Source organism: Carica papaya, chromosome 2 (assembly GCF_054855325.1).
Source record: "Carica papaya isolate Zhongbai chromosome 2, ASM5485532v1, whole genome shotgun sequence".
Taxonomy (NCBI): Eukaryota; Viridiplantae; Streptophyta; class Magnoliopsida; order Brassicales; family Caricaceae; genus Carica; species Carica papaya.
The window spans coordinates 612,479-624,984 of NC_142310.1; the positions used below are offsets into that span (position 1 = coordinate 612,479).

The 12,506-nt window shown below is 31.7% G+C and overlaps 1 protein-coding gene across 1 annotated transcript; it reads right to left on the reverse strand.

The window, feature by feature from the left end:
• Positions 1-3,337: 3,337 nt before the first annotated feature.
• LOC110814618 (auxin response factor 16-like) lies at positions 3,338-7,031 on the reverse strand. The gene is made up of 4 exons (XM_022042153.2): positions 6,541-7,031; positions 5,002-6,160; positions 3,747-4,672; positions 3,338-3,653 (listed from the first exon to the last, which is right to left on the reverse strand). The coding sequence occupies exons 2-4, from the start codon at positions 6,109-6,111 to the stop codon at positions 3,584-3,586; spliced, it is 2,106 nt and encodes a 701-aa protein (XP_021897845.1). The 5' UTR covers positions 6,112-6,160; positions 6,541-7,031; the 3' UTR covers positions 3,338-3,583.
• Between the last annotated feature and the right edge of the window lie 5,475 nt (positions 7,032-12,506).

The following is a 12,506-nucleotide window of genomic DNA, read 5'->3' on the forward strand; positions in this document are numbered from 1 at the left end:
TATGTATACAATTCTTGGATCTTGGTCCTTAAAATAACGTATGAAAACATTTTTGTAACAATTCATGCCACATAAATTGCCTCAATACTCATGAATTTCAACGCTCCTCGATTTTTCTTAATACAAACATCTTTTATATATATATATATATATATATATACACATATATATATATATATATATATTAAACCACAATCCTCCTACTTTGAATCTTGCTGCCTAAGAATATTAAATCCCCACTTTGCACAAGTGTGATATTTAAATTATTTAAGCAAATTGTATCTCTCTCTCTCTCTCTCTCTCTCTCTCTCTCTCTATATATATATATATATATATATATATACGTATATGTATTTTCATGTAAATACATGCATACATACATACAACACAAGTCTAGTTAAGAAATATATAATAATACCTTTTTTTGGGTTATTTTAATTATTACATATACATATAATGTATTCACATATAAATACATGCGTACGTACATACTATAACATAAGTCTATCCACTTATACGTATGTTAGTAGTTTTACCAAGATTAATTAATATAAAATAAAATTAAGAAAAAAATTAGAACACATACAGCCAGCAAAACGGCACGATTAGAGTTGACTTAAACTCTTTTAATTAATAATTTTTTGTCTTTAATTTTATTGTTTATATTTAATTAAGTTTTTAATTTTATGATAAACCATAATCTATTGCCTTAAATTACTATTATATTTCATTTAATTAGTTAAATATTTACCTTCGTCAAAGAGGATTAATACATTACTATTGCAATTTATATAATGAATTATAGTTATATAGTAGAAGAAGATTATTATAAATCATATTATTCAATTTAATTACTACCATTTACTCTATTTCAAAGTCAATTAAATTTGAATAATATATAATGAACTATATTTTAAAAATTATAAACTAATTATATATATAACTTTCAATTTAAAACGTTACATTATCGATACGCAATTTGAATATCAATTCGATAAATTATTTTATTTATTTTTGTATTAAATTACGTTTTGTAATTTCAACTGTATTCAATTTCTAATAGTAAAAAATTTTGGTGAAGAAAATTTTAACGAGAAAAAAGACGAGATCCAAACTGACCTGAAAAAAGAAAAGACGATAAAAGAAGGCAACGATTTGGAAAAACCCTAATCGGGTTTTCTTTTGTTTTTCTTCGTATTTTATTAATGAGAGAAAAAAGAAATTTATTTATAAGAAAGAAAAAAACATATCTCTGTCTATACATATATATACACAATATACATTGAACCATTATGAGACTCAACAACCCGTCTCACATTTCACCGGTAAGTGATGGAAGCTAAGCTAGAGTTGAAATATATTTGACATATACCCACCTAATTTCCTCTTATTATCAAGCATATATATATATATATATGTATATATATACACGTATGTACATATATATATATATATATAGTTTGTTTATTCAAAAGACTAGTTTATTAGTTTAGTTATGCTGGTATACAATTAAGAATATGGTAATAGTGAAAACACAACGTATATAATGCGAGTATGTTATATTATTTACATGACGTGTGTGTGTATGTATAGATGAAAGGAAATTAAAGAATGTCACATGCACGTATGCATGGTAAGCTTAGAGAAGGTTGGCATTTCCTTGACTCACGAATCTTTGTCTGCCTCGTGCACCCTAAACAAATTATTAATTATTTTTTTTTTTATAAAATTTAAAATTGAAATTCACGTTTGACTTTTTTTGCAAACCCAAATTTCAAATTAATTAATACTAAATTATGTTATTATTATATATGATAATATTAATTAATCACAAATCAAATCCCAATATATATATATATATAGATTAAATTATTGTTAATTTTAATTAATTCCTCAACATTTGTGGCACGAGAGTCAACTTAATTAGAGAGGTGTGCAACGTTGAAATCAATCCATTAATTTCTTGGAGGTTGGTTCTGTCTCTTTGTTAAAATATACACATAATATATATATATACACACACACACACACACACACATATGTTTTTTAATATATATGTATATGTCCGAACCCTAATTTGTATGCATGCCACGATTCTTTACTTCCATTTTCAATTAAACGGCTAATTAATTCAAAATTGTGACAACATTGGATATTAATTTTTTTAAAAAAAATATAATACAGTAGTGAATTTTAATTTTAATTTTAATTTTTAATTAGTAATATAATTAAGACTAATTAAATTTAATTAAAGAAAGTATTGGGAAGTTGGAGAGCATAGGGATTGGGCGATGTGGTATCCCACATCGAACGCCTTAAGACCCGGATTGGTTGATCATCAGGATCTTTCGAGTATTTAACAGTTAAACACAAATTACGGGTTAAAATCTCTTTTTAATTAATTAACTTGGTAATTTCAATTTTACCACTTTCTAGAATCAACTTTTTTTTTTTTTTTTACTGTTTCATTCCACAACGGTAACTATTTTTTACTGTTTTCTCTAACCTTTGGTTATGCGCTTGAGACTTTTATTTTACTTTTACCGTTTTACCTTCTTCTAGGTCTTGTTAAAAAACAAAAAAAAAAAACTGAAATTTGATTTTTGGGCAGTTTATGATCTCAATACTTTTTGTCTTTACCTAGATAGATAGATACATACACATACATACATACATACATACATATGAATATAGACAAAGTGTAAGGTAAAGACAAAAAATGGGCCACCCAGAAATTTGTTTGCAAGTCTCTTACACTTGCAGCCACTGGTACAGAAATTAAGAAGAAGGGCTAACACTTTCAAGACATTCCAAACTCCAGATTTTGGATTCTTCTCTACTGTAATTTCTTTTTCTTTTTCAAAAGTCAAATGATGTTAGAATTCCAGAGTTTAGAACATTAAATAGGGTTTAAATTTCTCTCAAATTTAATAAAAATTTAAATAAAAAAGTACTCTAATTTCAATTTTTTTCAGAAAGTTGAATATTTAAGTGCCGAATACCAGATCGAGTTGATTAGTTCGTGTAAAATAAGGTTTAAGTCTGTTAGTCTCTTCAGATATATTTTAGATGCATACACTACTATACTTCTACTTACCATCTATCGGCTCTTAGAATTCTCAAACTTTATATCATTTCATCTCTGCGAAGACAAAGAATCCATTTCTACCGGAGATTTTGGCGAAGTTCTCCGGTTCAAGAATGTTCGGTTCAAGTTAGATGTTTATGTAGAACTTATATATTTTTTCGAAAAAGATTACATGCTCAGACCAAACATTCCTTTTTTTTTCATTTTCAGGATATGCAGAATCGATTTTTGTAAGCAGAGAACAAATGATTCCCACAAGGAGATTTTGATACAATTAACAGAATATGTCGTGAACAGACAATATTGTCTTAAGAAATAAAAATTCAAGCTAAGCTAAAATGCCCAAAAATTGGATGATATAGATAATATCCTTCTCCCACAACACCCAAAAAGAAACAAACTGCAAAGTTATGATGTCGAAAAGAAAAAAGAAAAAATCTGAATCAAGTTTGGTGCATTTACAATTTCATGGCGGAACTGCTCCTACATCTCTCTCTACCTTCCTACATTGTCACTGCTTGAATCCGGAACAATCATTAGCTTTCTCGCTGTCTTCAGGAACACGCTGCAATGCCAGTCCAATATACAAAAATCATGTTTCAGAATCTGTTGCAAGTTCAAACTCTAGTTAACCAGACAAACAACAAGATCAACTTACCTAAAGGGTTCATTGCCAGTTTGTCTAAGACAACCTGCCGCATCTCGGTACAGCACTGCGCCCACCATCTCCGAATTTTCCATGCCATACATGTTTGCAAGCTTTCCATACAGCTCTTGGTATGAACTAAGGACTGACAAGTCAAGATTTCGACCAACATCATCAGATTTCATGAATACTTTGCAGTGATCTGCCTCGAATCCAACATCAGTTTTTTGATCATCTTTGCACCAAGGAGATCCTTCATCCGAAGAATTTTCCTGTGTACCTATCTGATTTGTTGCAGAACCAGAGCCATCAGAAGAAATTGTAGTTTTCTCTAGATTCCCATCCAACGAACCATTTCCCATTGTATCCCCAGAAGAGCTTTCACAATTTTGTGGTTGAGTTAGAATAAGTTTACCAAACAAAAAGAAGTGCGGTGTCTTTACTTCACTGTTCTCCTTCAAACTACTGGTGGGATTTCCTATTGTCAGCGAGCAAGATAAACTCTCATTGATTTTGCTGGTTCTTACAGAATTGCCATTGATGCTTCTGGAAGGTGGGGCAGCATGATCAAGCTGCTGCTGCTGCTGCTGCTGCTGCTGCTGCTGGAAATCAACTGGAAACAACCCCGGCTGCAGATTGTTGAAGTAGAGATCTGAAAAAGATGATCCATATTGAGCATGCCTGGCTCCCTGTATGCCTGCAGGTATCATGTCTGAAATACAACTCAAGGGGCTGCTGGACCTGAGGGTGTTGCTCGAAAATGATGGCACTGGGACTTGGGTCAGTAGAGAGAAATCCGGGTGTTGTGGAACCCGCATCTTTTTCCTTGGTGGCGAGAAGGGGGACAGATGGAGTGTTGGTATGTTGGTCACCAATTCAACCAACCACGGACTAACACGCTTAACATTCTGGAGTAAGTCCGGCTCGTCCCATGTCACCTAAAAGATTATAATTGGCAAAAGAACATTTCAGCCAAAAAACTAGGTAGACTGAATAAATCTATGACAAGGGAAAACATAAATGAATTGGATGATTTTTTGAGACTGAATTTTGAAGCTTGAAGCTCATTAACATAAATCAATGTCAACTAGGACGAACCAGCAAGAAATTTAACTATGCTAACTATCTCAATGTTAATATCGGTTAAAGGTATCTGTTATTTACAGATTTAAATGAGATGTGACAAAGTGCTCTGTATCACTGAAATTAGAAAATCTAGAGAAAATTGATGTAATAATTACGATTCAACAGAAAGTAAGAGGCATACCTCAAGAAGCCGCCATGGAGAATTAGGCCAGTTAATAGGGTCAACAACCTGAACAGAAGCCACAGCCCCCATGAACCAACTTATCCGCGAAGAGTCCTCAGTCTCAAATGCCATTTTGAACTTCATTCCAGGACACCATTGGATCTGCATAGCAGCCCTCACAGCTGAGGCCTTCACACAGAACTCCGGAGTGCTTGCTCTCGGATAGTAAACAACCTCAAAAGGCTGTCCCTTGGCAGCAAGAGTTGCAGCCTCAACAACGGATTCTGCCCTTACCCTTCCCCTCAAATCTCCATCAGAACAATTTCTCCTCATCAACTTACTCTCATCTTCTCTAGAAAAACCAGAATATCCCCCGGATGAAGAGCTACAATTTCCACCAACCGGATTCCACCCAGATGAGTATTCAAGTCCGTTACCAGTCCCTCTCTTAGCCCTTCGAATTCCCACACGAAGATCCCCATTCTCTGCCCTGAAAAACACTATCGAATCCCCAGCCACAAGCTTCTTCTGGTTCACAAAATTACTCCATCCTGTCGTCAACAGGTGACGACGAGGAGTCCCTCTATAAATATGCCTAAATTTCCAAACCTCGCCATGGACATCCTTGGCGAGAATGGTCTGGACAGGAGGTTCAGCGTTGTAATCCAACCTAGGGAATATAGTCTCCGCACAGTAGCGCGGAACAGAGAATCCCCCACCATTGTTAGCATCAGATTGAGTTAAAGTCTTGGCAAATGAGACAGGTTTATCAGAACTATCAACCCCAGTACTTCCATCAAACACATCGTGATCATCACCAATATAGCCAAAACCAGTTTCTCTGAGAGGCACCAATCTGATTTTCGCATAAACCTCATCAGTCTCAGTATCAGCCATGTACTTAATGGCTGATACACGGCATAGGATTAAGGGTGGAATTCGGACATGCCTCAAATCCACAATCCCATGGGCGTTTTCAGAGTGACCCTGAGGAAAATAAAATACCTTGGAGTTCAATGGTGGAATTTGGACCATGCTACCAGCACAGGCATGCCATAGTTGAGGATCTAACAAGTTCTCTGAGTTTTTCCTCATTGGGTCTTTAATGGAATCCATTATGGTTATCATTGTTTAGTTTTTGGCATAAAAACCTCCGTTCTTGCTTTGGTATTTTTCTCTGCGAGAACATGAAAATTTTAGCAAGTTTACGTTAGTCAAACATCCTACTATAAAATCAAAAAAAATTAAAATTACAATATTTAAAAAGAAAAAGTAGAGATAACCATGTTTGGCAGTATAACTTAACCCCTCCAATTTTGATTTTTGATATTCCAATTTTTAGTAGAAGAGGAGGGAGTAGGGTGGGGGAAGGGAGAAACTAACAGACTTTAATAAGGTCAAGTTCATTTTGTATAGAGAACCCAGAAAAAGAAAATAACTAAAACACCAAATGGATTCAATAATTTTCTCGTTTATTTTCTAGATAACCAAACAAATAACAACCGCCATAAAATTAGTTTATAAAGAGAAAGAAGAGTCAATTCATAGTATTCTTACCTTTATCTGGAACAGAATTTACGCAAGCAAAACAAACCCCATCAGAAAACAACAAATCTCTGACTTCAAATCCTCCCACCAAGAAAACAGAGCAAGAAATCCAAGTAAATGTACGGAATCGAAGTTTGCAATTCAGATACACCTCTCAAAAACTACAAGAAATTAACCAAAAACGACAGAGAAACTTTTTCGATCACCTCCCCTCGGATTGAAGGACCATAGAAACAAAAGAAGACCCAGAAACAAGAGTACCAGGAGTGAAATTTTCTCGGGAAATTTGAGAGAGAAAAAGAGAAGATAAGAAAAGTGGGTTTACTGTTCAGAAAGTTGGGTTATGAAGAGTGAGAAGCTTATAACGAGAGAGAGAGAGAGAGAGTGGAGATACGCGTGAAGCTTCCTGTTGCCGACCAGAGACTGTGAGAAGTAAAACGAGTAAAAGAGACAGACAGAGAGAAAGAAGAAGATTTGTTGATGGGGAGGCGTTTTATCGATAGATTTGGATCGTAAGAGTCCAACATTAAAGCCAATTTCAGGTGAATTTTCGCCTTATTTCTCTTTTAATTAATTTAATTAATTAGTTGATTAATTTAATTAATTAGTTAATTTATTTGTTTACCAGTTCTTCTTTTCCAGATCTGTACATACACGTAGTCCCTTTTACTTCCAACTGTTTTCATTCGCGTCCTTCCCCATTCTCACCCCTCAGGCGCGTGTGATCTCCTCAAAACCCGCACTGCAGCCCGGACGAAACGACACCGTTGTGAGGTTGTCCTCCACGCGAGGACACAACAGAACACCTGTCTCCCCCCCGAATCAGAGGAGAAGCGTCTAATTAATAAACTATTCGAACGTGGAATTTCTTTATTTATTATTATTTTTAAACTAATTATAATTAATTTTAACAATAAAAAATATATATATATATTTGACCGCAGTTAAAATCTATATTTACCGCGAGGTCATAATTAATCGAACTAATTTAATTAACCGCGATTAACTTTTTAACCCTTGTAATTAGGATTTAAACTTGAAACTTTGAACTAACCCCAGTTGGTATGTGTGAATAGTTTTTGGGCCTTGGGACAAGATATGGTAAGTTGATTATTTGTAAGGATGTTATGGAGAGTTCTAAACTTTAGTAATTAATTAAATTATTAATTTTCCCTCTTAGATTAGTTAACTAATCTAAATTATTTCGAGATAAGCACTAAATTTTATCGAACTATCTAAATTTTAAATCTTAAATCACTAATAAAATAATTTTTCTTAACAAACTTAGATAAGTACTCCTATAAATTTGGGAATAGAAGAAATTAAATTTGGTAAAAAATATTATTTTTTAATAATTTATAAGTATTATATTTAGTTAAATAATTATATATTTTTTGTTCTAAAAAATATCAATCATAATATAATAAAAAATAATTTTTAAATAAAAATATAACTCGATTCAAACTCACAATTTCTTACAGAGTGAAAAATAGATTACCTGTGACATTAAAAATTAAATTAATTATTGGTTTAAAGTCTAATTAACATCGAAAAATTTGTGGGCAACGACAAGTACTTTGAGAGGTTAAATTAACAAACAAAATTGGATTAAGAAATTTGGTAGGATGCTAATTATGATGGTTACATGGAGATTAAGGACAAAATAATGTGGTGATGAAGAGGGTTGGAACAAAAGCCAAGTAATTCGGCTCTTCATTTATGACCTTGTTTAATTTTAATTAATGTTTGAATCAAATTAAACATTAATACAATAACACCATGTGATTGTGAAACAACAATTCAATTAATACGTGTATTCAAAACTAAGATTTTGTTATAAAAAAAAAAAGAAAATTATATTAAAAAAGATAAGATAATGATTAGGGTAAATTATTAAATTAATCATTTAAAAATGTAATGTTTATTTTGAGTTAATTTTTATTTTTTTAATTATAATTTAATTACTAATATTTTTTTATTTACTTTAAATATTCATTATCGTACTATTTCTTAATACAAAATATTTAAAATAATTATATATTATTTGTATATTTTAAAAAATATGTCAAAAGCCCAATTTGACCAATTAATTAAATTAATAAATTAAGAAATTATTTTATTAATTTAATGGTTAATTGAAAATTTAAATGGGTTAAAGTTAAAAAAAACTTAAAATGACTAATTTAAATAAACATTTGAAATAAATAAAAATTATTTAAAAAGTAAATTATAATTAAGAATTAAATTGTCATATGAATAATATTTTTAAGATAAATCTATATATATATATATATAATTTATGTAATAGGAACAAAATCTATGAATTGAATCAATTAATGTTTGTTGTGATAAAAGTACTTATTAATAAATAAGTGTGAAGAATATACCAATTTTGTATAATCAAATTTAATATTTCATTTAACAAGATAAAATAATTAGTTTAATTGTGTTTAAGAAATTAAAAAAAAATATTTACTTATTTTTATATATAATTACAAGTTGTTTATATCAAATTTAAATTTATATTGAAATCCATCAATCCAAAAAATTAAACATAAAAATATTAAATATTTATTTAAACTACATAAATACTTTTTTGGTCCCTCCAAGTTATATGGAAAAAAAAAAATTGAACTTTGTAATTATTTTTTTATGATTTTTTTTAATAATTCATAATTCATAATTCATATGTAGGTACCCACTTAGAATTTTTAAAAAATAATGCTTATAAATTAATTTAACTTTTAAAATAAGAGCAAAATATAATAAAATATTATGGATATTTTGTAAAAAAAATGTTGGTAATATTTATTAAAATTACAAAACATTATAAAAATGAGATAGAAAGTGATACAACACAAGACATATACACAACAAATGGAAAAAAAAAAGCATTGACAAATACTTCATTCACCTTCTTTTACCTAATCTTCATATGTGAAATTTCACCTTTCTCCAACAAATTTTACAGTTTTACCCACATTTACCATCTTCAAATTTTTGAATTTTATAAAATAATTTTTATTTTAATATCGTATCTAGTCAAAAAAGATTCTAAATTTAGTTTGATGTAAAAAAAAAAAATCAATAATAATTATAAGTTTGTACGGGTAACTAAATCTATTTCGTTCTTATTTTTTTAATCTAACTGTTTATTAAATATAAAATTGAATTACAATTACCACAATGTTTTCATTTAATTTTTATTTTTATTTTTTTGTATTATATTCTTATTCTTATTTTATGAAATTAAATTTAAACTAAATTTAATGTATATATTTTTTTAAAAGCATACCAATATATGCTTGTATAGTTTAAGATGCCTATAATTACCTGAATCATTTTTTTTTACTATTGCTACCGGAGATGGTCTGGTTCGTGACAACCTTGGGAACTGGGTTTTAAGATTTATAACTACTTACGACAACAATGCATCAGAACAACGTTGAGATTTTAAGGGTTCTCAATAAATTTTAATTTACTGTTGCTCCTAATTTTATTATAGAGGTAGATTTCTTATATTTTTTTAAATCTTTTTATTATATCTCACTAAATGAGTTTAAGCTAATGACACTATTGAAAGCGAGATTCCGAAAGATCGTATAAATCTTACTAATTGCGACAATGCATGATCTCACACGACGAATTTATTGGTTGTTGAAAATAATAGCGCACCCGTTTATTACATATTCTCTTTAAAAAAATAATAAATTTATAAAAAAAATTACAAATATTTTTAAACTAATTATAATTAATTTTAACAATAAATATATATATATTTAACCGCAGTTAAAATCCATATTTATCACGAGGTCCTAATTAATCGAACTAATTTAATTAACCGCGATTAACTTCTTAATCCTAGTAATTAGGGTTTAAACTTGAAATTTTGAACTAACCCTAGTTGGTATGTGTGAATAGTTTTTGGGCCTTGGGACAAGATGTGGTAAGTTGATTATTTGTAAGGATGTTATGGAGAGTTCTAAACTTTAGTAATTAATTAAATTACTAATTTACCCTCTTAAATTAGTTAATTAATTGAAATTATTTCAAGATAAGCACTAAATTTTATTCAATTATCTAAATTTTAAATCTTAAATCACTAATAAAATATTTTTTCTTAATAAACTTAGATAAGTACTCCTATAAATTTGGGAATAGAAGAAATTAAATTTAGTCAAAAACATTATTTTTTAATAATTTATAAGTATTATATTTAGTTAAATGATTGTGTATTTTTTGTTCTAGAAAATATAGATCATAATATAATAAAAAATAATTTTTAAATAAAAATATAATTCGATTCAAACTCACGAGTGAAAAACACATCACCTGTGATATTTGTAGCATCCCCGGAAATTTAAAATGGAAATTATATTATAAATATCAAATGAGGAAGCGAAGTCAGAATTTGAATAACATCCCTTACACTAAAACCAAAAACGTGCTCACAAAATATAAAAGATTAAACTACCTAAAGGAGAAACTTGAAAGTAAAAAAAAACTACGAATGTGACTAGGGAGTCTTTAGGCGTCCCCTTCGTCGTCCTCCTGCGGAACCGGTTCGGGAACGATGTCCTCTTGATCTGAAATGATTAAATAAGGAATGAGCTACACTAGCCCAGTAAAGACATCACGATATCTCACCGTCACGGAGGTAAAGGTGGGTAGAAAATACAAAAAGACCAATGGAGCATAATTTACAACAAAACCTTTTATTAATAATAAAACTTTTACCATCCACTTACCTCGGTGGAATTTATAAAATAATATACGAAAGCAATAACATTATCATAATCTTGGAATCATATAAACAGTAAAACATAACACTTATCACGCCTTTTATAATTCAATCATTATACAACATATCTTTTCCTCATTTACCAGCCCACTAGTATCTATGGGGATCCATAGGGGTCCCGCTACCCGTTAATCCTTAACACTTGAAATCCATTCCAGGGCCGTCCCCATACCCCGTCCGGTATGGGCGCCAAACCATAGACCTCATTACCCCGTCCGGTATGAGGGTGAAACGGGTCGTCCCCATACCCAGTCCGGTATGGGCGCCAAAACACATAAGATCTTCATACCCCGTCCGGTATGGGAGACCACAATCCCGGTAGGGTTCCCTACGGACCCGGTCCGTCCACCATCTCCCAGGATATCTAGTCAGGCTGACCACATTATACCATTACCCATTTACATAATTTTTCATTCTCTTTTTCCTCAGTCAGCATCATTAATCCACATACAAGCAAACAAACAGTAATTTATGCTAAACAGACAACATGCAGCATCAATATCCCGGTCATTTAATCCATAATCAATAAAACAGTAAAATATGCACACGAAACTATAAAATGAAAATATCGAACCTCATGCTGCATTTAAAACTGTAAAACAGGCCAAATAACAGTTAACCGACAAATACACTAGACTTGGGCTCCATTAGCAACCTTAAGCAATTTCACACATTCGTTGATTCATGAAATACCGTTTTATCATTTATTGAACTTTAAAACCGTGATAGGAAATAAGGTGAGGGGTCCTTACACGTTTCGGGGTTCGAACACGGCTTCACAGTGCACCTACAGGCTGTCCCTAATTTTCCCTGAATTTTTCTCGGGGAACTGAAACGCACTACTGGTACCTGCACGTATTCCAAAAAATCCCAAATTAGGCCCAGGGCCCCTTTCGGCCAATATCGTAACTCCGGCACGGCGGCTCCGCCGTGCTCCGGCGACGGCACCGCCGCTGGCGGCGGCGATTCGCCTCGGGTTGGCTGTTTTCGGCCGTTTCCGGCCGAATTCGGCCACACTCGCATCGGTCCCTGCGAGAAAACAACCCTAGGGCCCTCGGGGGGCCAAAAAATCACGAAAAAACGGAGCTTACCGGCGGCGGCGCTCTCGGGTGCGGCGGCTCTCCGGCGAGGTTCGTGTTTTGGTGATTCGGCTCCGGTCAACCTGTAGAGAAAA

Coding starts and splice junctions, on each gene's coding strand:
- LOC110814618 (XM_022042153.2), bottom strand. CDS start 6,111: ATGATAACCATAATGGATTCCATTAAAGACCCAATGAGGAAAAACTCA. Junction 4,673..5,001: donor CTCCATGGCGGCTTCTTGAG/GTATGCCTCTTA, acceptor ATAATCTTTTAG/GTGACATGGGACGAGCCGGA. Junction 3,654..3,746: donor ACTGGCAATGAACCCTTTAG/GTAAGTTGATCT, acceptor CTGGCATTGCAG/CGTGTTCCTGAAGACAGCGA.